Below are 23,724 nucleotides of genomic sequence, written 5' to 3' on the forward strand. Positions count from 1 at the left end.
AAAATCAACAAAACATGTAATTTCACCTAGAGAGCTCAAACATTTGGACAATATAGCAATGCCTTTATAAATCATTAGAATGTTTTTCAAGCAATAACATTATAGCAATATGTTTATTAAAGTATTAACATATGCTTTGTGCTGGTAGGGGTGGACAGCTTACCAGGAACTTCTATGAAAGCCGGTTTCAGGTTCAAACATGGACTCATTAGATCAAAAATAGTGACATTTTCTCCAGACTTTGATTTAGTAAGTCAAAATAATGATTTATGAGTATGTGCTATTTTAGCACTAGTAAGCATGTGATTACTTCAACATCATTATTCCAACATAGTACATCAGAAATTCAAGAAAATAAGTGATTCTTTTGACTTTCTGTTTTGAAACATAAAACCGTAAAAAAAAAGTTTAACTTCCCTCAGCACATCTGTATATGTATGTAAGAACTGTATGATTTTGAGCATAACTTGCATCAAAGGATAACTGCATCATTTCTACTACAGCATGCATAGAAGCCACAGTGCAAGTGAATAACAAAGTAATGAGTAGCTTTAGTAAAGCAGGGGTTGCAGAGCCAAAGAGTTTCAATATGTGCATCTAACAATTATTTGGAAAAGAAAACTGTCAAATTATTGTTATTTTTTTTGCTAGTTTTTTCCATCAAAACTAAATAAATGTGTTCAAATAACTCTCTTAACACAAACAATTGCAGCCAAAAATAAGACCAGCTTGTCACACATGTTAAACAGCACACAGTCAGTATTTACTGTCAGTCTTGATAAATGGGAGTAGGTGCTTCCTTATAGTAATCTCCTCACAGTATTTTGATGTTTGAGAGGGAAACTCCTATAAATGCTCATGCAATGAGGCAAAAGTGACCACCCCTTTGATCATAAGGGTAACACTTTAGGTCACTGTAGGTCATGTTCATAAGGCCACATGCATAAGCTTCTCATGACAACTGACATTTACCTATATAAATACTTTTAAAGGCTTATTTCAAAAAGCGACAGCTGTCATAACACTTCATAGGGTGAATTGACATCAATCGGGGGCATTTGCCTATTTAGTAAATTGAACCAAAATAGGCTTTGTGACAGCACAAGACATTAGTGAATCTTCCCCCAAAGATGAATCTCTGTGAATACTTTTTCAATGCAAATGCAATCATCAGACTCATAAACTCGGGAAAGGGGTGCGAAGCACAATTGACATTACAAAATGTTCTCCTTTACAGTGTGTGCAATTACATGTTTCCACCAGAGAGGTCTCCAAATCCTGCTTTAAATTAAAAGAGAAATTCAATAAGCATGCAGCGATTTTGAATATATATATATATATATGTATGTATATTCAGATGTTTCTTAATAGTGTACCAAACCTGACTGCCTAACTGTAAAAGACAATGAGTTTCGAAGTATAGAAGCATAAAAACAGAATGAGGCCTCTCAACTATTTCTGAAATGTAGTATTTCCGTAGCAAGCCCAGTAAAAAGAGCATTACAGTAAAAAGCGTATTGCTCTGGGAAAGAAAAGGCCTAATGTTAGTATTTTAAAGGATAGAATGAAATCTTATTAACAATATTTAAACGAGGGACAGGACAGAGATCAGAATATAAGGCTACACCCAGGTTTCGTATTTCAGTTTTGATATTCAGTTTTGGGATTTGCTACCAAGTATTTGTATCTCTGTTTTGTCCTGATAAGGTAAATATGAGAGTGAGGAGTTGAGAAGTGCGGGCCCTCATACAGATACCTTCCAGACAACATGCTGTGTTATGTTGTTGGCAAACTGACTCAACCGTATAATATATATGTAACTATATATATATTTTTCCAAGTATATAAATTGCTTTCAGTATTGGACCATTCTACTGAATTACTTCAAAATGTGGTCCCACAGATATTATTGATTATGTCACGACCTATTTCAACTAAATGCATTAGTAGACATTCATATATATATACATACATACATACATACATCATCTAAACCGCTTATCCTTCTGGGTCGCGGTGGGATGCTGGAGCCTATCCCAGCTGTCATTGGGCGGAAGGCAGGGTACACCCTGGACAGGTCGCCAGTCCATCACAGGGCAGACAGACAGACATACACAGTCACACCTAGGGGCAATTCAGCATGTCCAATTGGCCTGACTGCATGTTTTTGGACCGTGGGAGGAAACCGGAGTACCCGGAGGAAACCCACGCAGACACAGGGAGAACAGGCAAACTCCACACAGAAATGACCCCGGTCGCCCGGCCAGGAATCGAACCCAGGCCATTCTTGCTATGAGGCGATAGCTCTACCCACTGCGCCACCGTACCGCCCCATATATATATATATAAAAAATCATCATTTATAGCATATTTTCTACTGGAAGGTGGCTACATTTTAACTTGTGAAAACAATATATTACATATATACATTTATTTGTTTTTTTTATTTTTAGATTTGATTTTATATGCTCGTTATAATTTGAATGGAGTTGAAAGATATACATGTATCATGAATTTAAAAGTTTTCAAATAAGAAAACTTTATTCAAAAAATGCTGTTCCTCATTTTCATGTCACTATCATAACATGACGTTTTAGGATATCAGTTTGACGTTTTGCATATCAGTTTGATTTCATTGTTTTAAAGTAAATATGTCCCAAAATCTGAAAATCAGTGTGTAACATTAAAAATTGTTGCTACCATAACACATTTTCCTCAATTAAGTAAATGTTTCTGTGTTTTAGTAAATAAAATATGATTTTACGTGTGTACAGCTGGTTCAAGCTGTTTGCTAGTCATGTCGAGTTATGCTCAGTTAGCTAAAATTGTAACTACCAATGCAGTCACTACTGAAAGATTTGGTAAAGTTTTGGTAAATCATTTGCTTTAATAAAATAATCATGATTTGGGTACAGGGTACATCATTTAAAGCTTAAAAATTTAGTCCAAGTCAGTCTGACTTTGAACTAATTTGACATAATGATTCATACACCTTTGTAAAAATTGTTGAACCTTTATTTAAGTCAAATTTGGAGCTTTTATAGAGATATAAAGGTCACCCCCCACCCCCACCCCCCACCAATGAAAGAGCATAAGAAGCAATAAATGTATGGTACATCTGTCCAAAGGAGTCATGCATTCGAGAGTAAATCAAAAGGTAAGCCATATTTACAGCATTATATTTCTATCCTTTTATTTTTATGTGGCAAGCAGCAGCAGAGTGCAGAGTTTTGTTTTACTTTGCCTGTTGCCACCTATCATTAAAAAAACGTGTGTGGAATGTAGTGGGTTTGGTGGGACATGAAGATTGATTTGTGGGGCACCACCCCACTAAATAAGCCCCCGATGCCAGGCCTACTCTCAATTTGAGAAGACAAAGAAAAAGGGTTTATTATTGAGGCACAGATGGCAAGAGCTTCAACCATAAAGACTGCTCAACTGGAAAGGTTTAAACAGGAACAGTGACTAACATCTGCATTTAGATCTATAGAAAAGACATCAGTACACTGTAAAAATGAGTCAATGTTTTAACTTTAAGTAACTTTAAAACTCAAAATGTTGAGTTCATTAGGCTTCTAATGGTAAGTTAACAGAACAATAATCTGTTTTACATTTTGTCAACTTCTTATCTGATGTGCAGTGAACTTCAATTCAATTAGTACAAAATGTATAGAGCAACTGTTCTTCTGATGACTGAGAACATCAACAGGATCAGACTGTTCAAACCAAAACATTCCAGCTGGGAGCTCATGGTGGCCCAACACCTCACAAAGACACTTTGTATTTTTTTCCTCACCCAAATAAATATTACATCAACATATTTTTTTTTCTTAGCTGTTTATGTGATATCTTATTTTCATGTGGAAATGATGTGAATCAAGTAAACTCAATGCTTCACTATTTTCTGTGCTTGACATATAGGCCTACTGTCTGTGTGTTATGTAAGGCCACTTCTGCATGTTTTCATAATTATAACATAGGAATGTTTAAAATAAAATGCCAAAATTTGCAGAAGCGGAGTGTAGACGCTCTAGTGGTTGGTTTCCATGACTTCAGTGGATGAATCATTCAAGGCTGCATTATGTGTATTATGTAGGCCTGTAGTTTGTGTATACAGTATGAGCTTAATTAGATGCAGAGGTGTATAGAAAAAAAACAGTTCCCACAGGAAGTTGCTATGCTCTCATTATGCACTTCCTGCCCTGTGTGGGATGTGACTATGGGCATGCTCAGTTTGCATAGCCCAGACACCCTATAGTTTACCGCCTTAAAATAGACATACAGAAGAGGAAGAGGACGGGTAGAGAGTGTGTACAGTATGCTGTGTGTTTGTGTATGTCTGTGTGTGCGTGTGCCCACACAGCAGTCGTGGTAAAGCTGAGCTGGCAAGAAGGAAGTGATGTTCTCACCTTTATGAAGAGGCTGGGAGATAAATAGTGGCTCCTCCACCACACCACAGCATTTAATCTGCACTTTCATTCCAGCAGCACCACAGCCCGCACTGCTACCCATCTAACTGGATTTACTAGCTACAACTGCAAGAGAACAAAGGTAAGAGACTCAGATTAGCATCTTTTTACCACATAATCATTAATGTGAGCTGTTTAATTCCCTTTGAAACGATTCATTTTGAACTGTAGACAAGTGCTTTACAACTTTTGACAAATGTACTATACCTTATTCAAGTACAGTCAGTGTATTACTGCTTTTCACTATAAGCTTTAAAGAATGCGTACTGTAATATATGGTAAACACTTCAGTGTGCTTACTCTGTGTTGCAGAATGAAGTTTGCCATTGTAATTCTCTGCCTGCTGGGAACAGCCAGTGCTAATCCTGTAAGTGTCAGAGTCTTTAAATTATAAATAATTAAAACATGACAATCCCTAGACCCATAGTCTTGGTTAGTAGCCATTGTCCAGTTATTAAACCCTTACAATTCCATGCTTATTAGATTATAAGGTTTATTACTAAGTCACTACATAGACTTCAATAGAAACTGGCTTGTTTTTGGTTACAGAAGTGTATAATTTGGACCTGCCTGTGGCTATTAAAAATGGAATTTAATCAATTTATCACTTTAATTTAGTCACTGAGATGTAAACAAAGTAATTCAGAGTGGTTTGAGGTGAAATGTTGCGCTGTAGAGAAAATGACCTATTCTGATTTCTTTACAGTCATGGAGATAGGAACAATCTCCATAAAACATGTGTCTCAGGCATCAGGCAGCATATTTACAACTATTTCATAGAATAACTTTCTCTGAGGGAGCTTTTAGAAGCATTTAAAAACTTTAGATATCTGGTTCCTATCACTACTACTGTGAACAATTCTGACTCTGAAGTTTCTCTGGAACAGAGCATTCCACATCAAACCACTCTAAAGGATTCGGCTTACATCTTAAGCATTTAATGATGAAGACAGTTGGTAAAATCAGTGTAATTCACCTTTAAAGGGTTTGTTTAGGTGGTAATCCTATTAAACATAAAGGTGCCATGGGTAATGCCATAGAAGAACCACTTCTGGCTCCCTACAGAACTTTTTTCAGTGTAAAGAACCACTTTAAAGCTCAAAGAACCTCCACATAATGTATAGTTCTTAAAGATTCTTTAATTTGTATAGAATCTTTATATTATATGACAAGGTAAAAATGTTTACATTTGCACATCTCTGAAAGTTCTTTAGGGAACCAAAAGTGGGTCTTCTATGGCATCACTCCAAGGAACCCCTCTGACACCCTTATTTTTAAGAGCGTACTATGAATCATTACTGTGATTACTACTCTGAAATGAATATGCAAGTTATGTAGTCATTAGAGTGAGAAACTCTCTTACAGACCTACAGGGCTCAAGAGGTTAATGAAATTTATACATTTTAAGAAAGAAAATAACAAAAAAAAATGTTTTTCTACTTGCTTTGCTCAGATCTTACACAAAGTGGCCACTGAGATGATGGAACATGCATCCAACTCTGTGAGTAATCCCAATTCATATATCACATATTAATTAATATATCAATTTATTAGTAATATTTGATAGATACCTTTTCTTCACTGATATTAACAAGTGTTGTTGGCTCTGCCACAGACCTCATCGGTGTCTGAATCCTCGGAAGAAAGCGATACATCAGAACACAATGTAAGTGAATCATCTGACACTAGTTCAGTTTCAAAACAACAGTGCAAGACATTTGTATATATTTATATTGAAACAGAAATAAACAATTATGCAACTACGTAATCATATCTCATCCTTTTCTTACTCAGAGCTCACCAGAAAATACTTCTGAGAACACTGTAAGTGCAATTATATGATGACTTTGTAAAAGCACACAAATATTAATATTAATATTAAATCGAAGGTCTTTAGCCTAAAATTAATTTTGAGTGTTTCTTCACAGACATCAGAATCATTGGAGTCTGCATCAGATGATCAGGTAAGTTTAAGCAATAGACATTGTGTAATAGCCAGAGAAGTAATAATTTCAACAATAAATGATCATTTCTTTGCTCTTCCATAGACTTCAGACATTAGCCGGAGTCACTCACTGGAAGCTCGGGTAGGTTGTCTTTACTCTGTTAGATAGAAACTCTGATTTAAGGCTGGTTAGAAGTTACTGGCTCTCATTAGATCTCATGTTGACCCAGTTTGGTACAGGTGAGGCAGGAATGACCACAGATAACAGCCAAGACAGCCTGGAGAACATGCGCAAGGTACGCATTTTTTTTTATCACATCTGCCCAATTAAGGATGACACGTTAGCTATGTTTCCATCCAAAGGATTTTTTTGTTTGTTTGTTTGCAATTTGCACAGAACATTGATGCAAATGTAGCTATTTTGTATTACTTTCAACGTACCCAGTATGTATTATTTAAAATAAATTAATTATTTCTGTGATGTCACGAAAACCAACACATTTACAGATATCCACCTATTCAGCCAACAGCAGTTTAGCTCCGCCCATTCACGCTTAAGTTCTAGGGAGTGTTTCTACTCTGCCAGCTTTTTGGATGAGGCACAATACAGGACAGCCAATCAGAAAAGAGCTCACACATATATCAGTCTTAAAGGTACAGTAACAAAACAGCCTGTTTAATTCTAAAGGATAAAGAGAGGTTTGAAAATGGTCATGTACAAATAAATCATGACCACTTTTTGGCACATAAAACCACACAAATATTATATGTAGACCTCAATTATATTATTTGTGCCTCAAAGGACAAATACACTCAATAAATTCAAATTACAGAACCAGACACACATCGTTGCACTGAATTTGATACGCCAACATCTCAGGGCTGTAAAATGAGCTGTTAGCTTATTTTTCGAATTTCTGTTCCACCTTAAATAATGCAGCTGTTGCATGCTGTCATTTAAGGTGTAACAGGAAATGAGAATAAAAAACTTCATCTAATCTGGGGGCTGTATCACTTGAAGTGGGGGCTGCTGGTTTAACCCCTAAATCATTACAGATACACACTTAGATGTAACATTTATAGTTTGTCTAAGTGTTTTTTGGCTTAAATATGTAAATTTGCACATTAGCTTAAAGTAACCGGTCCAAAGTCATACTGGTCCACCGGGAATTCTCCCAACTCTCCTCATTACCCTCTCCGGCATCCGGCATCCGGCATTGCAACTGATATCCCAGCTAGAAATGTTATTGTACCAAAAACGTTTATGTATTATATACATGTTCTATTAAAGTCTGCAGCAGGAAGGTTTTTTTTTTTCAGAGCATCTCTCTTAAAGGAAGGACGTTCTCTAAAACCATCATCATGTAAAATAATCTGTGGCCCTGACAACATCCTCCAAACATCCTCTGAATGTTCAGGTTAAACATTATGTTTTAGTTAACACTCAACCTTATGGGAACATTATATGAAATGATAATCATGCTTAAAACATTCTTTGAACATCAAATTAAAATATTTTCTCTAAAACAGTATTATAACTTGTAGGTAACCTTAGCCAAAGTTGTGGAAATGTTCCCTGCTGGCTGAAATAACACTAGCTGAGATAACAGTAGCCTTCTTAAGGCCTAACTTTTTTCTATACTTCTGTCAATTCAAGACACTACAGTTTTCAGGTAGACTTTTGTTCATTTTTACAGATAACAATATGTCTTACAGTGGCTGAAACCTCATCAGCAAGTTTGTTTTGAATTTCTAAACAACTCAACATGGATTGAAGCAGTTCGCACGATGCTAACTGTTAACTGGCGGGGTAAACTGCGTTGCATGGTGACTTTAGCACAGATCACACAGAGAGAACTCACAGTCTTCCTCCCCGCAGAGCTGGATTCATCTCATCAACGTCAAAGAGCTCAGTGAGGAGGACAAAGACACGACAGAGGACGTCTCCTCCAACAGCAGTGAATCTACAGAGAGCCAGGAGAAACAAACCCACAGCAGCAGCAGCAGCACAGAGTCCAACAGTAAGGACAGCAGCCCTGTGGTGGACAGCAACGAGACCAGTGAGAGCAGAAGCAGCAACAGCAGCAGCAGCAACGAGAGCCGAGAGTCCAGCCACAGCACAGAGAGCACGGAAAGCACAGGGAGCCGCTCCAAAGAGTGTCCGTCTGAGGCCGACAGCGACGAGTGCGACAGTGATGAATACGACTTGCACGACATCGGAGACGATGGAGCCAGTGAGCCGTTTAACGGCTTCCGTACGCCCGATAACAATGACCATGAGGTTATCTTTAAGAGATGACCAAATGTAACTTTTTAAGAAGATATGATTAACAGACAAAATACAGTTTGGAAATCCCTGGGGAGAGATATTAACAGGATAATTAAATGAATAAGAGGCACTTAAAGCGGAATTCCAACAGTTTTCTAGTCCACATTTCTGTATACATTAATTGTGGAACAGCGTACCCTAGGAACCTGTATGTAATGTTGGTGATAGCAACAACAACAATATCAACAACACTCTGAATAATTTTGTTTACATCTTAACAATTTTTAAAAGTAGTACCAATCTGGAAAAACATTGGTGGAATTCCTCTTTAATGGATGGTAGACCTATTAAACACAAATACAGCTTGTGGCACTGACGAATGACATGTTGTAGACAGTTTATTTTGGAACCTTTTTTTAATCTGTTACATTTAAGTTATTACAGATTAGGCATTTGTAGCTTACTTGCAGTATGTAGCTGATCTGTTTGAGACGGATTGAAACTGCTCATGGGCTATTCACAATCTCCTCAGCAAGTCAATTCTAATTGCTTTCCATTACTTTGGAATTGTTCATTATTAATACTTTATTATTAATATGCCATACACTGGCATACAAGAACAAGAGTTGGTGGAATCACCAGCCCTTAATTCCTGATCATGGATCTCATGGTACAATTCTTTTCATTTTAGCTATTTTTTTCCTTCTTAAAACATTTGAATGTAGTTATGAAAGGTATCTCAAAGGTTTCTTAAGTTTCAAATGTATCGAAACAGTATATTTTTTTGTAGCTGTAATACATTACAGTTATTTATTTTTAGTGTGTTTTAGTTTAAATTTGTAACTTTACATGTCATTTTCATTACTGGAACTTGGCTACCATACCTCAATTACAGTGTTAACTGTTGTTGAAATTGCACAGTATTTATTATTTACAGAATATCACTGTTTATTTTTAACTAAAACGACTCTGGCATCACATGGTTAATGAATCTGATGTCACCAAATAAACATTGATTCAACCAAGCTGTGTTTTTGCCTCCATTTTGTTCAGCATTGCCATGATCTGTTTGCCTTCTCTGTTTCTGTTCTGCATTTGTACTCCATGCTGATGAGAGGATGTGGTAAATTATGTGGTTTCACTCTTACCTCTGCAAAGGTAAGCACAATTATGATCCTAAAATGATAGGTTCCTTGGCAGTAATCCTTTAAATCCTTTATTCCACCTCAGACTAGGTCTTTATTTAAAACAGTCATTACCACTTAAGTACAACTGACCTGCAAAATGTCTTCACTTGAGTGTGGCTTGCTCAGTAAGGTCTGTTGTGTCTTGACACATTTATAATAAGTAATAAACCCCACTTATCGCAACATATACAAATTGTCCACCCATGACTTAGATAACTTAATAATGTACTTCAAATATTAGAGTCCCAACCTGACTGACACATAACCAGAGGTGTGTAGAGTAGCCTAAACCCCAGTAAAGGTAAGTGAAAGTATGGTTACTTCTTGGAAATAATGACTGCAGTTAACGTGAAAATACCTTTCCAAAAAACTATCTGAGTTGCAGTACCAAAGGGACCAAGCCCTGGTGAATTCCACTGAAATTTCATAATGTCTGCATAATGCAATGATTCAGATGCAAAGTCATTCAGAGTGGCATTGTTTGAAATGGTTCATTGTGGAGAAACTTACCAACTCAGATTTCTTTACAGTGGTGGTGATAGGAACCAGGGGTCATGGTGTCCACAGCACAAATATAACCATTTTATTTACTAATCAACATGACCAGTGACCCTAGATGTGTCTTCTGAGTGTTTATATGTAAGGTTGGTAATAGAAAAATAGTAGGGACTATTTTGCCTTACAGCACACTGCATGTACCTCTCCGTCATGAATGGATTCTAAAAAAAAATGTTTTAGGCCAAAAGCTTATATCAAAACTAGTATGAAACAATGTCTCAGGCATCAGGCAGTGCAGCCATTATTCATGTAGCTTTTAAACATGAAACACTTCAGACGTCTGGTTCCTATTACCACCACTGTGAACAATTCTTTTTTTATTATTTTTTAATGCTGAACAGAAAACAAGATGCACAGTGATAACATGGATACAAATAAATGCTCTCCCACCAATCTCCCTCCCTCCCCTCAGTCCACCCTCAGTTGGTATACTGACATACACCAATCAGGCATAACATTATGACCACCTCCTCGTTTCTAAGCTCATTGTCCATTTTATCAGCTCCACTTATTATATAGGAGCACTTTGTAGTTCTACAATCACAGACTGTAGTTCATCTGTTTCTCTGCATACTTTGTTAGCCCCCTTTTATCCTGTTCTTCAGTGTTCAGAACCCCCATGGACCCTCACAGACCTGGTACTATTTGGGTGTTGGATCATTCTCAGCACTGCAGTAACACTGATGTGGTGGTGGTGTGTTAGTGTGTGTTGCACTGGTCTGAGTAGATGAGACACTACTCTTCTACTTCTACGTACCTACCTGCTTATCCTTCTGGACTGCAGGGGGTGCTGGAGTCTATCCCAGTATTCACTGGGTGGAAGGCAGGTTACACCCTGGACAGGGCAGACCGACAGACATATACTCACACAAACATTCACACATAGCACCAATTTAGAGTCTCCAATTCACCTGACTGCATGTCTTTGGACTGTGGGAGGAAACTCACACAGACATAGGAAAACATGTGAACTCCACATAGTAAGGATCCTGGTTGCACAGCCATCACATAATAAGTCTTTAGGTAGTGACATCACACAGAGGCTCGATAGGTCTCAAATCCAAAATCAACATTATACTGATGAAGATATGATGACAGACATTTTTGAGGTCTCTTTGAATGCTCTTTCAACTTGCTCATAATTATCAGATTCATTTCCACCAGAGAGGTCTCCAAATCCCTAAACCTTTCACAATGTAGCTTTAAGTACATGAAAACGACTAAATGGAACCAGGTACTTCCCACCTTTGGCAACAGCAAGTAAACAACATTACTTATATTAGTTATATTGTTATTTTTTTCTAATTTTCTAAGTTTTATTTTAACCCGTTAAATGCCCAGGGCCCTCCAGCAGGCTTAAAGTTTTTTTACACACATCTATAACCAAGAATAGCTCAACCAGTTTGCATTGAGGTCCTTGTAGTTACTGAATAATAAGCTTTAGTATGTAATAAGCCTGGGATTTTAAGGGGTCAGGGTTATAAGGTGTTTATTTAGGGCCACTGTTATTTTTTTGCACCACTTTTACCTCAGTACCAAGAATTTGAATAATGTGCTTGTGTTCCAGGGAAGAATGTACTTGCAACATTGCAAGAACATTTTTGCAAGAAAACAAAAAATTGAGAATACACCTGTAAGTCTAAGTAAGACTTGTGAGATGTTATTGGTAGTTAACTGAGTCTCCTGACATTTATTTTCATGATACCAAACAAGCAAAGACTTCACAACTCTACTGACCATTTCTCACCTCTTCCTCTTTTTCAGAAGTAGTGTACATGCCTAAAAAGGTTCCTAAATTGTTCTTATCTTAGAAATATTGTTCTGGGAAAATTCTTGAACTGGTATAGAACTAGGGCTGCAAAAAAAACGAATATTTTGATAAACGATAATTCTGGTGAATTAATTAATAATCGATGAATTAACAACACACTGCAGACTTTAGCACACTGCCTCATCAAACACACTTGATTCAGCTCATCAGCTAATTAGCAAGGGGTTAGTTAGTGAGTGTTAGATGAGGGTAAACACTAATGTCCACAGCACTTTGGCCCAGTTTAACATGCCTGATTTAATGTTATTTTTTTTTAACATTTTAAAGTGCTAGTTTACTATACAAGCTATGTGTGAATAGGTTTCCAGGACAAGAAGAAGCAAATACTCTATTAACAAAATAGTTTTTTAAAGCTAACACATTTCTTTAAGAATATTAAGCTAATTAACCAGTTTTACATAGTTAGCTAGCTAATGTATGTAACACTGAGACAGGACAAACTGCTGAATGGTCAACAGCTTTTTGAAGTAGCCTGCATGTTTTCTTTTCTGGTGATCAAAGGTAACAATATGCTTCCACTGACAGCTAAGTCAGATTTGCATATGTTGTATGTGACTACTTGTGTGCTCCCAGAGTTTGCTTCCTTTTTAACTTTTAGCCATAATTGCTCTTTTTCTTTCACTAAATGCTTAGGTAGGTATATAGGCACAACACTATAAGCGAATTGCTACCCATTCCAGGTTAAGTTGTTAACTCACTCTAGGTTGGACGTCACAAATCGACAACAGAAATGTTCACCTCCTCCACCATCTCAGTGATCTCATGATGAATTATGGGATTTTCACATGGTTCTTGCATGCATACAACTGATGCATACAAGAATATGCATAGGATTCAGAACACTTCCACATATTTCATCTACACTTCTATTCATACTTGCATTCTGGAGTGAGTGAGTCTAAGAGAACATACAAGAATGCATGCTGCGAAACAACAAAAGGTTTTTTAGGATCTTAATATTCGAGCCAGGTTAGCTTTAGTTTGGAAAATGTTCCCCAGAAGCACCCTTCCACTGAAGAATAAAAATCAAAACTGTGTGTTCAAAGTAATACTTTTTTGTAAATCATCTATAATTTTCAATATAAAGATAAAAAGCGACTCAGTCAAAAACAAATATTTCCCTCTTAAATGCATGCCTTTGCAGAGCACCACAAGATGGTAGCAAAGCTCATAAACACCACAAACGTCAGGGGGACTTTCTGAAGTTTCATCTACCGCTGTGCCTGGCAAGGAGATAAAAGATTCTGTTAATATGGAGAATTGTGGCACAGACATTGTAAGTTTGCTAATTACAGTATAATTAAAATGACTGTTTTATAGGGCAATCTTCAGATACTAGAGTAAGCACTATCGTCATTTACAGTCTAGACATTGTGTGATTCAAGATAATGAAAGGCATTATGTGGCTATTATGTAAACCCGTGGTTCTCAGCTCCAGCCCTGGGAGCCCCCTGCAATGCACAGTCTTGTGTTTTTCTCTGCTTTAATACAACTCTTGCAAGCGCTTGATAATTAACAGATGTGTTGAGCAGGGAAAATTTAAAATTGCAGTGCAGGGGAGGTCCAGGATTGAAGTCTAGAACCATGGATTTAGACTTATTTTCATTCCATTTCTAGGCAGATATGGATTCATAAATGTGGTAGATAGAGAAGATAAAGATTAATAATTGACATTAACCCTTTGAACCCTAGGTTTGTTGTTTATCTTAAGACTTGTTCAGTAACTGTTATGAATGATTTTGCAGCTACTGTTATATGCTAATATGTAAATCGTGTAGTTATGAGAGTGAGGAACTGAAGTGTTGGCTCACATAAGGACCCTTAGGGTCAGTTTTCTGGACATGGATTAAGCCTAGTCCTTGACTCCATGTTCCTTTCATTGGAGCATCTCTATTCAGAATGCTGTGTAGCACTAGCCTTAATCACTGTCTGGGAAACAGAACCTTAGAGTTTAAGGGGTTAAGCAATAACACTAAATTCACCATTTGTTGGTGTATAATGTGCATATGAAGAATGTAATAAGCCTAGTCCTCGATTACTTTTTCCCTTCAATGGAGAATCTCCATTCAGAATGCTGGTAAGTCTTAATCCGCCCCCATAAAACTGACCTTTAGAGTTTAAGCAGTTAAGAAATTACAATAAATTCATAGTTTGTTAATTAATAATGCATAGATGAAGAGAGTGGATAGAAAGTTTAGAGTAATAATGAAGAAAGAATTAATGGCTTGACTCAAATGTTGTTCTTCATGGCTAGAACACATACTTGTCCATACCTGCAGCGCTAGACTGATCAGGTAATACAGTGTAGTAAATTGTGCCCCTTTGGCATTTAAACGTTGTTTACTGAATAATAGACGTTTCTCCTGTATACAGCTTTACTAGGCATTACAAAGCTATACAAGTGTAAATTCAAACTTGTATACTACAGTGTTTTGTAAAGTAAAGTTTGGTACACTACAGTACTCTAGTGCTAATACTCATTCTTTATTAAAGAATGTACCATAGTGTTTTCTGCTGGAAACAGCCTGCTCTAGAACATAAATTAATATTGTATTTATAAATCCAAGATCTTCTTCATTTTTTTACGCAATCATTGTTTTGGAGCAAAGGAAACAAACCCACTCATCTTGGCTTGTAATGGAGTAAAAATGTTCCGTTGAGCACTTTCAGTTGTCTTTTAGAACACAATAAAACTGTTGTAAACAAAGTGTCCCAAAAACCACATACTGAGGCTGCAATTTTTTGTATTGCACTTTTTCATGAGTCTAGGGAATTTCACGTCCTTTCGTTCCCACTCAGGCCTGGTGACCTGATGCACAGGAGAGTTTTGAAACACTGAAGTCACATTCAAACTACTGGGTTTGCTCTATAAACTGAAATCAGTGACTAGTCTCCACACGTGGACAGAGCTCCAGATGACTTCATCTCCGAACTGTCCCTCATTTCCATCCTCTAGTTCAGCTAATGTCAGCCTCTAGTCCCCACATAAACTAAGAGGAAGAGACGGGAAATTTCTGCGCAGGCGCGGTGAGCTCTTCCACCCAGCAGCGCAAATCGACGACAAAAAAGTAAAAAATGGCTGAAAACTCTCAAGATTAGCTCAAGTACCTGTGGCTTAAACGTAAAAGACGTACGTTTACAGGGCAGAAAGGAGCCCGATGCTGAAGTTGGACTTTTTCTCGCCAGCTTTTCACTCGAATTTTCCGTTCCACCTTAAATGGTGCAGCAGAGTGTAAATGCTGCACCATTTAAGGTGGAACGGAAAATTCGAATAAGAAGTCAATTTCAGTGCTTTGAAAGGAGCTGTCACCGCACTGTCCTGTCCACCGACGTTGAAGTGGAGTACGAGAAAAAAAAAGAAAAGAAAAAAGAGCTAGGCGAGATGGGGAAGGGGAAGTCCCTCAGGAAATCCCCAAGTGGCGAACATAATTTCGAAATTGAAAACTCTGACCTTCTGTCTTACAAGACATGTGTGAGCCCACGAAGATCAGCCTGAGAGCACGGCAGTCAAAATCTCTCACTTTTATGGAGTAAGTTTCTACGAGACCCTCCGAGTTATTGGCTTTTTCTGTCAGACACGTCTACGCACGGCCATGGATCACGTTAAGAAGGAGGACGACGTTACCAAACTGCGGAGCTGCTCGACCCTCAACACGTTTTATCACGAAACTCAACAGGAGATCGCCAACTTAGGCCAGCAGATTTTCGCCAAAGATGGGATTATAGCTGAGTTGAAGGCGAGGTTGGCCAAATACGAGAGAACTTGTGTAATCGAGGGAGAAGACCCTTATGTCGTTGGACCGTCCAGGTCCCTGGTGGACAGTTTGTGTAAAGAAATTCGCAAATTAAAGCAAAAACTGAAAGACACTGAAATGGACGCAGCCCAGAAACTGGATTCCAGCAAAAGAGTAAGTAAAATGTATTTTTGAAAACAGTAGTAAATACAGGAATGAATGTATTCCCATGAGAACATTATAGTAAATATACTACACAATTACTACAGTTTACTACAGGATTTTACACAGGTATTATAGAAATATGAAAATATTAGGTTATTATGAAAGTATTATAGAGCACTATAGTAATATAATAATCAATTATTAAATAAATATTTTTAATAAGTATTATTATATTATGATCCTTTTGTTACGTATTACTCACTTTAAATTTTTTAATTTGTTACATTATTTACATTTTTATTACATTAAGTTTTTAAAAGCCAAAAAGCCCTAAACATCCGTCTGCTTTAAGAACAATATTGTGTAGTTAACTTATAAGAGTCCTATTTTTCCATGAAATTTATGACGTCTAATGCTGTCTTATACTGTTGTATTATGTTTCCAAAAAGATAACAAAAAAATCATTCTAAGATCAAATACTGACTAAATATTTATAAATCATACTACTGATGCTTTGGACAAACTGTGCCCTGTGGGGAAGACAAGAGTCCCACCTGAGAGGCTGTTGGCCCCTTTGCAGTATGGGTAATGTAGTTGAAAGCTCATCCTCTGCTCATCCTTCCTGCCTCCTTTAGGAGCTCCAGGGGCTGCAGCACAAGCTGAGAGAAAAGGAGCAGGAGCTGGAGAGCATCCGGCAGCGGCCCGAGTACGAAAAGGACCAAGAGATCCAGCACCTACGCTCCATCCTGGCTGAACGGGACAGGGCGCAAGCCACCAAGGATGTGCTCTGCAACTCGCTGGCGGAAGAAGCAGGGAAGCTGAGAGCACAGCTGGGGACCACTGTCCGAGTCTGCCAGGACCTGCTAGAGAGGATGGAGAAGGAGAAGAACAGAGCGACCACTACTGAGCACAAGGCACAGAGCAATGAGGTGTGTGATGCTCAAGTAGATGTGGTGCAGTGACTGTGGACTACACACTGAAAATGCATTGAATTTGCATGATTCAGTCACTTCCTGTGAATACAGTGTATTACGTCAACTCAATAACTGTCAAACGTAAATGGAAAGATAATATATATTTTATTCATGTACGTATTTGAATCAAGTGAGTTCAATGCATTACTGTTTTAAGTGTGTCCAGTGTCCAGTTTTGAACCTTTGTGAGAAAAGAATCCATCGAATTGACCTTAGGTCAGTTCTTCCAACATGTATTTCAGCGCAGATTGCGAGACAGTTTGGCATTTTTTTGTTTTTGTTAGATTTTGGGAAATTTACATGCTCAAATCCTCCTTGTCCTTTCACCAGATGATTGATTCGTCAGAGGCTGCTATCCTGAACACCATGGTCAACAAACTACAGGAGGAGAACCAGCAGCTCAAAAAGAGAGTGGCTTATGTAAGACCCACTTTTAGACTTCATGACAAGTGTTCACAGACAAAAGTAGCTCTACACAATGTTGTTGCAGAGAAACAAATAAATAGGTGATACTGTATGCTTATGATGTTCAGATACGCAAAAACAAGTGCATTCCTTTCATTAGTCCTCTGCTCCCGATTCCTCCCCAGGTGGAAAACCTGAACTCAAAGTGGCAGAAATATGACATGAGCCGAGAGGAGTACGTGAAAGGGCTGTGGCTGAAACTGAAGGAGTGTAACGGCCTGGCCGACTCTGGGTCCCCGCTGAGTCCGGCCACAGTGGCGACTGGCAGTACAGCTTTATTCCAGCAGGAAATCAGCCGCCTGAATGGCCTGCTGGAGGAGAGGATCCTGGAATGCGAGAGGCTGAGCCGAGAAAGAGACGACTGCACACTGAGGGACCGTGAGCGCATTCAGATGCTGGAGCAACAGGTAAATAACAATGAAAAAATCTTTGTTTTGGTCAATATACCAAACACAACTACTGCAGTGATGAACAGTCATAGTAATAAATGATTCTAGTCAGTAGGATTATTATTGTTGTAAAGCAATAAGACTTTTTTCTTTGTTTTGTCATTTTTGGCCAGGAAATGAGGGGAACCCATTTAACTCTGGGCTTATTATTCAGTGACAAGTCTTAAGACATTATTTAATGACTATTATATGTTATTCAAGAAACTATTATGAAATTAGTGAGCTAGTTTTATGGTTTTATGAGTGTGAGGAATTGAAGTGTAGGACCACATATGAACCCTTAGAGCTGAAAGGGTTTGAGCCCAGCTTTCTATCTTTTTTCTGTCTTTTCTTCAGCTTACAGTCTAACTGAAGCTGAGTGGAGGCGACATGTCAACATATCTTTGTGCTCTGTTCCAGGTTCTGGCCTACATTGAAGACTTCAAGTCAGAGAGAGCAGACAGAGAAAGGGCACAGGGCAAAATCCTGAACCTTCAAGAAGAAGTGGGACGCCTCCAGCTGCAAATCCATGCACAGGCAAGCCAGTCAGCATCTTTTTGACTGTACCAAAACATTACAAGACAAGAACATATTTTATAAATATGGCATTATGCACATAAACATTATGCCCAGTTTCATTGAATAAAGGGTATAAATCTTTTTAGTCAAGGTAATAAAGACATTTTAAACACGGTTTAATCGAAGAGCCGTTACTAAGCGTAATATTCACACCATTGGCAGATACTTTCGCCTTTTTTCAAATACGTAGTTCACATATTTCACACTTTTGTTTTGTTATTCTTTTCTCTGGCGTAAATTTGTTTGTGCTTACAGTTAACATTTGTGCCTTGTGTTCTTTAACCCAGAATGCCCGAGAAACCCAATCAACACGGCGGCTCCACATCAGCCTGAAAAAACCATCCCGCAAGCAGACGGAAACAGCCGAAGCGTTACTTAGGAACAGTCCTCCAGAGTCAAGTACAAAGCGAACGGTCAGTCATTCACCAGCACAGGGCCCCACTGAGTTGCAGTGTCCGCGATGCCTAACCACGTATGATGAGAAACACACAGCCGAATACATGAACCATTGGGAGGAATGTGCCAAGCTGTGAACTCTGCACGGACTTATGTTGCATGGTACTCGGAGAAGAAGACAAAAATGCACTACAGTAGTGTGTGGAAGCTTTGAACAGAGGCCTTCCTGAAGGTCGAGGCATGTCTGCATGTGATGGCTGGAGAGCTTGGAAGACTTTGACATTCAGCAGTTTTGTTGGTGGCCTTGAGTGGTGTTACGTTTTCTAAACGATAGCTGACCTTTGCTTCTAGATTGGAATAAATCCTCATATTTGACGTTCATCAGCTATTTTTGGGATTCGGTCTGACGCAGGAATCTGATTGGGAAAGATTAGAGCCACTTTCTCAAGCTCAACCAGTCCATGTTTTTGTTCTAACTCAGCTCCCCAACACAACTGAACCAGATATTCAGTGTTCTTAATAACTTCAGTTGTGTTGGAAGCTGGTTTAGAGCAAAAATGTGTACTGGAGGCCCTGAGGACTGGTTTTAGCCACTGATTTAGAGGAACTGGCTTCTGACATGAGGCACGTAGCCAGTAAAAATGTTCTGTGACTTAAGATGGGGCATTCCTGATTCAAGGAATTACTCGGTCACTGGTCATAGGGTCCAAATACCTGCACAGCACAAACCTAGTGAAAGAATCTCACACCAAAAATGTAATATATTTACATTATTTTGCAATATATTCAGTGTAGAGTTTAGCAAATATCAAGAATATATTGCAAAATATTCAATTTTTACTTGGTATGTGATCAAGAGCTCTATATTTAATGCTAACTGTTGAATTTTTGCATTCTGGCCTGCTGAATTAGATGGAGATCACATAGAACTGTTTCAAATTCAGATTTTTCTGCCATGTGTTCATTTGATTTGAGTGTTTTTTTTTCCAGAAATGAATGCTTATGACCTGTTAGATGGACACACTCACATATCGGTCACCTGATATACCTCAATAAGCATCTTTTGTTTGTTAAATTGTGAACTCATAGCACTTTCTTCTTATTTTAACATTTCTATTTTGTCAAAATGAGTAATAAAAACAATATTATGCATAAGCTTTCATAAAGTTAGAGTGTAAAACATCCATACTTTTCCTTGTCATGGTGCTATTTTTAATATTTTAAATATTGTACAGTTTCTGTATAGTCATTTTTGTGTTGTGTTATATAAGTATATTATATTATTTGTTTAAGTCTTATCACATAAACCCCCTGATTTAAGTTCCATTGGAAGAGAAAAGAAATAAACCACAAAATGGCTTACAGTATTATTAATAGCTTCACATAATCTGATATACACCCCTAAAAATCTGTCTTACATCAAATAAATTGTAGTATTCCCATATAACATTTATCACTCTCAGTCTCACAGGGTTCTTTTGACTGTTAGGTACTTGCCATTCAATCGCCTCTACAGTAGAAAACATTCTGGTTTTAAGTAAGAAAGGAAGTTCCCTACATCCTGGTGAGATGAGACATGAAAGCGTCAAGTCTCAGACTGTGTGACAAAATGGCTTCTGACTTCAGCATGTTTTGAAGCTAGTATATCAACTGACATAAAACCAAAACAAAAAAAGGCAGAAAATGAGATATCTAAAGTTTTATTTTTTTAATAAAATATTTGAATTTTCAGAACGTGTGTACCATTTTGTTACTGTTTTTATATTTACATTTACGGTTACAGCATTTAGCACATGCTCTTACAAAGGAGACTTGTAAGTGCTTTGTAGTCCACTCAGAGAGTGTATCCTAGCTAGTACAAATAGAGTCCAAACCATCCTTGAGCTAAGACACTGCCAGAGCCAGGACTCAGTGCTGATACCTAGAAACACAATACAGAGATAAGACATAGCAGAAGTGCTAGATCAGTGCTCTTTTTCCTTATATTATGTACTGTGTTTATGTGTGTTGATAGCTCTAGCTATCTATGTGTTTGGCAGTTCTGGGGAAAAATAGCCACTGAAATAGTTGTGTGATGATGATGATGATGATGATGATGATGATGATAAGGTCATGTGACAATGTGCATGAGTCTCTTGTCATAGATTGGTCCCATGGGATCTGAAAGAAAGAGAGTATGACTACGCCTGTGTTTTGGAAAGCCCCTTCCCAAACAGTGCTGAATGGCCATGCTGTAACTGCATTAGATTTTCAGCTGTCCTCCAGGCTTGGAATGAACAGCAGAGTGAAGTAGCAGGCAGCTGAGGCACAGGAGGCTAGAGGCAGCTATTTAAAGGAGAGCCGGAAGAGGCTCCAAACAAGGCTGGCTAGCGTGTATTTAGAAGTGTGTCCACATATACATGCCCTCATGTGTTACCAGACTAGTTTATATACACGTGTGAGTCACTGAAACAAGTATGTGCTGCATGGAAAAAAAAAATGTATTTATTATTTGAAACCATACAACCAAAGCAGTCAGTGGATATTTTTTTTATTTGTGGTATTTAAAAACAGACTAGCATACTTTTAGTAATAGTAAGGCATTGGAATTGCACAATGAGTACAAGACATTTGTAAACACTGCATGATACTGTATGAATCGCGAAATTAAAACATTTTTAAAAAATAAGATTTCCCTTACTAAAACTGGCACAATATATATCGCTGTTGTCGGAAGAAAACCTTGTATCTCCAAAATGATAACTTTACAGGAGAAGGAAAAAAAAATACTTTACTTTTAATGTAAGTCAATGGAACCAGAATTTTTTCCAAGTCATTTTGGGTCATTTCTTTTGGTCCATTCATCATTAAATTTACAACCAATGTAAAGGGCAACAGATACTTTCAACTTTTTCAAAAACTGAAAAAAGACAAAAATGGAGATACAAGATTTTCTTTTGACAGTAGCGATATGTGTACAATTTTGGAGGGATACTTTTCATTTTGTTGCCGTATGGCAACAACATGTGACAACTGCAGTCTGCAATGCATACGGTAGGACCAAACCAATACACTGCTCTTTGGCATAGCTGTCATGATCATCCAAGCATAAAAAAAAACATTAGCATCACAGCCACATACAGTTGCTATCCAAAAAAACAAAAAGTACATTAATTTTATAAATAATGTTTTTCCCCTTTCCTGTGAAGTTACCATTTTGGAGATGTGACAATATTCATAAATGTTTACAAAAAGTAATATGAAAAAACAGTAACCTGGAATGTAAAACAAGATAGCAGTGTCCAACGTGTCCTATGATAGTGTACTGGTTTAGTCCAAATGTTATGCATTACATATTGCAGTTCTATTGTTGGATGCTTGTTGGCAACAATTTTATTTTATAGTTTTATATAAAACCTGTAGCATCTAAACATGTTTTATTCATGAAAAAGGTGCTAGAACTACCTACAGCTTGTGTTCCCTTTTGGCAGAAGCAAGAAGCCAGCAGCCAGCCCTCACCACATGATGTGTATGTGTGAAAAATTAATATAGACTGCAACAGGAAGATATATGATAAGAAAAAAGTACACCATTCAACACTTTCAGTTTCCCAAAGCAAAAGAAAAAAGAAGATATTTAGTTTGTAACCAGGCAAAGAAATTGGGAAAACTAATTGTTGCCATATGGCAATAACACAAGTAAAGGGTTAATTAATTCATTTATTTACTTTTATCATATAACTAAACTCTTTGGTGGTTTTCTTTTCTTTTTTTTTTTCTTTTTTTTTTCAGAAATTTTAAAAATAGCATCATTTTAACCAAGGTGACTGTGCTTTACAGACTGTTTAAAGGCCTGTGATTCATCTGAGTCTTGATACAAAACATCTGAGACCGGGCAGCATGCTCCACGGAAATTTCTGTGATGTTACAGTGAGCACTTGCTGATCGACTCTGGTATGTCAAGAGAATAGTACTACTTATGAAAACACTAGTCATGTTATGAAAGCCACATCATCTCTCAAGAAGGTGTTATTCTGAGAAGACAGCTAAGCGCGTACCATAAATCTCACTCGGGGGTCATTGCGAGTGACGTAAGCAGTTTCTTCCACAGTGAGGAAGCCTGGCCCCGGCTGATCACTGCCTATTGCGATTTTTCCATTAAAAGGCTTTTTAGTTTTGAGACAGTTTTCATCTGCGTCTGGGAAGTCCGCTGTTAGTTAAAGTTCATCAGAGATGGTCTGAAGAACTCGAGAGGGGGCAGTGTTATGGTTTCCCTGCGTCACGGAGCTCACGACCCCAACATCAGCCATGCCAGCAGGAGGGAAAACTCCAGCTGAAGTTTCACACTCTACTTCAGTCAAGTCACTCTCTCGAAATGATGTCACCAAAGCACACACACTTACTCTGGAAGATGATGGTGCCTTGATCTGGTTCTCACTAGTTTAGTCTGTGTGTGAGTGTGTGTGTGTGTGTTTTCGTACATTTCCAGCACAAAATCCCCCGTCTTTCCTTGAAAAACAGAAAAGTAACACTAATTTACAATATCAGGAGCAACAAAATGGACCTGACTTTGTAAAGTGCTAAGGTGTTTTTCGTTCCTGAGGAAAAGGTTAGGATAAGGTTTAGGGTTAGGCTTTATGGAATACAAACTTGTATTTCATTTCTGCTCATGTTATTGACAAGCAATTTTGACACAGTGTATACAACAGATGGTGTTTTTAAATTATGTAACAAAAGACAAAAATA

At 37.8% G+C, this 23,724-nt stretch overlaps 2 protein-coding genes across 3 annotated transcripts; both read left to right on the plus strand.

The window, feature by feature from the left end:
* The first annotated feature begins 4,239 nt into the window (after window positions 1-4,239).
* scpp1 (secretory calcium-binding phosphoprotein 1) lies at window positions 4,240-8,903 on the plus strand. Its single transcript, XM_036574905.1, has 9 exons — window positions 4,240-4,551; window positions 4,782-4,836; window positions 5,923-5,970; window positions 6,085-6,135; window positions 6,264-6,293; window positions 6,398-6,433; window positions 6,518-6,556; window positions 6,645-6,710; window positions 8,294-8,903. Exons 2-9 carry the CDS (start codon window positions 4,783-4,785, stop codon window positions 8,711-8,713), a joined length of 744 nt encoding a protein of 247 aa, XP_036430798.1. The 5' UTR covers window positions 4,240-4,551; window position 4,782; the 3' UTR covers window positions 8,714-8,903.
* Window positions 8,904-15,257: 6,354 nt separating this feature from the next.
* Window positions 15,258-20,734, plus strand: tnip2 (TNFAIP3 interacting protein 2). 2 transcript variants are annotated; one of them, XM_036574906.1, is made up of 6 exons: window positions 15,258-16,167; window positions 16,794-17,087; window positions 17,463-17,552; window positions 17,723-18,004; window positions 18,446-18,562; window positions 18,892-20,734. In XM_036574906.1, exons 1-6 carry the CDS (start codon window positions 15,853-15,855, stop codon window positions 19,135-19,137), a joined length of 1,344 nt encoding a protein of 447 aa, XP_036430799.1. In that variant the 5' UTR covers window positions 15,258-15,852; the 3' UTR covers window positions 19,138-20,734. The 2 variants fall into 2 exon arrangements, with proteins under 2 accessions (XP_036430799.1, XP_036430800.1); XM_036574907.1 differs by having other exon boundaries at window positions 18,446-18,570; window positions 18,892-19,115.
* The last annotated feature ends 2,990 nt before the right edge of the window (window positions 20,735-23,724 follow it).

The sequence above is a fragment of the Colossoma macropomum genome, unplaced genomic scaffold (genome assembly GCF_904425465.1).
Source record: "Colossoma macropomum unplaced genomic scaffold, Colossoma_macropomum, whole genome shotgun sequence".
NCBI classification, from domain to species: Eukaryota; Metazoa; Chordata; class Actinopteri; order Characiformes; family Serrasalmidae; genus Colossoma; species Colossoma macropomum.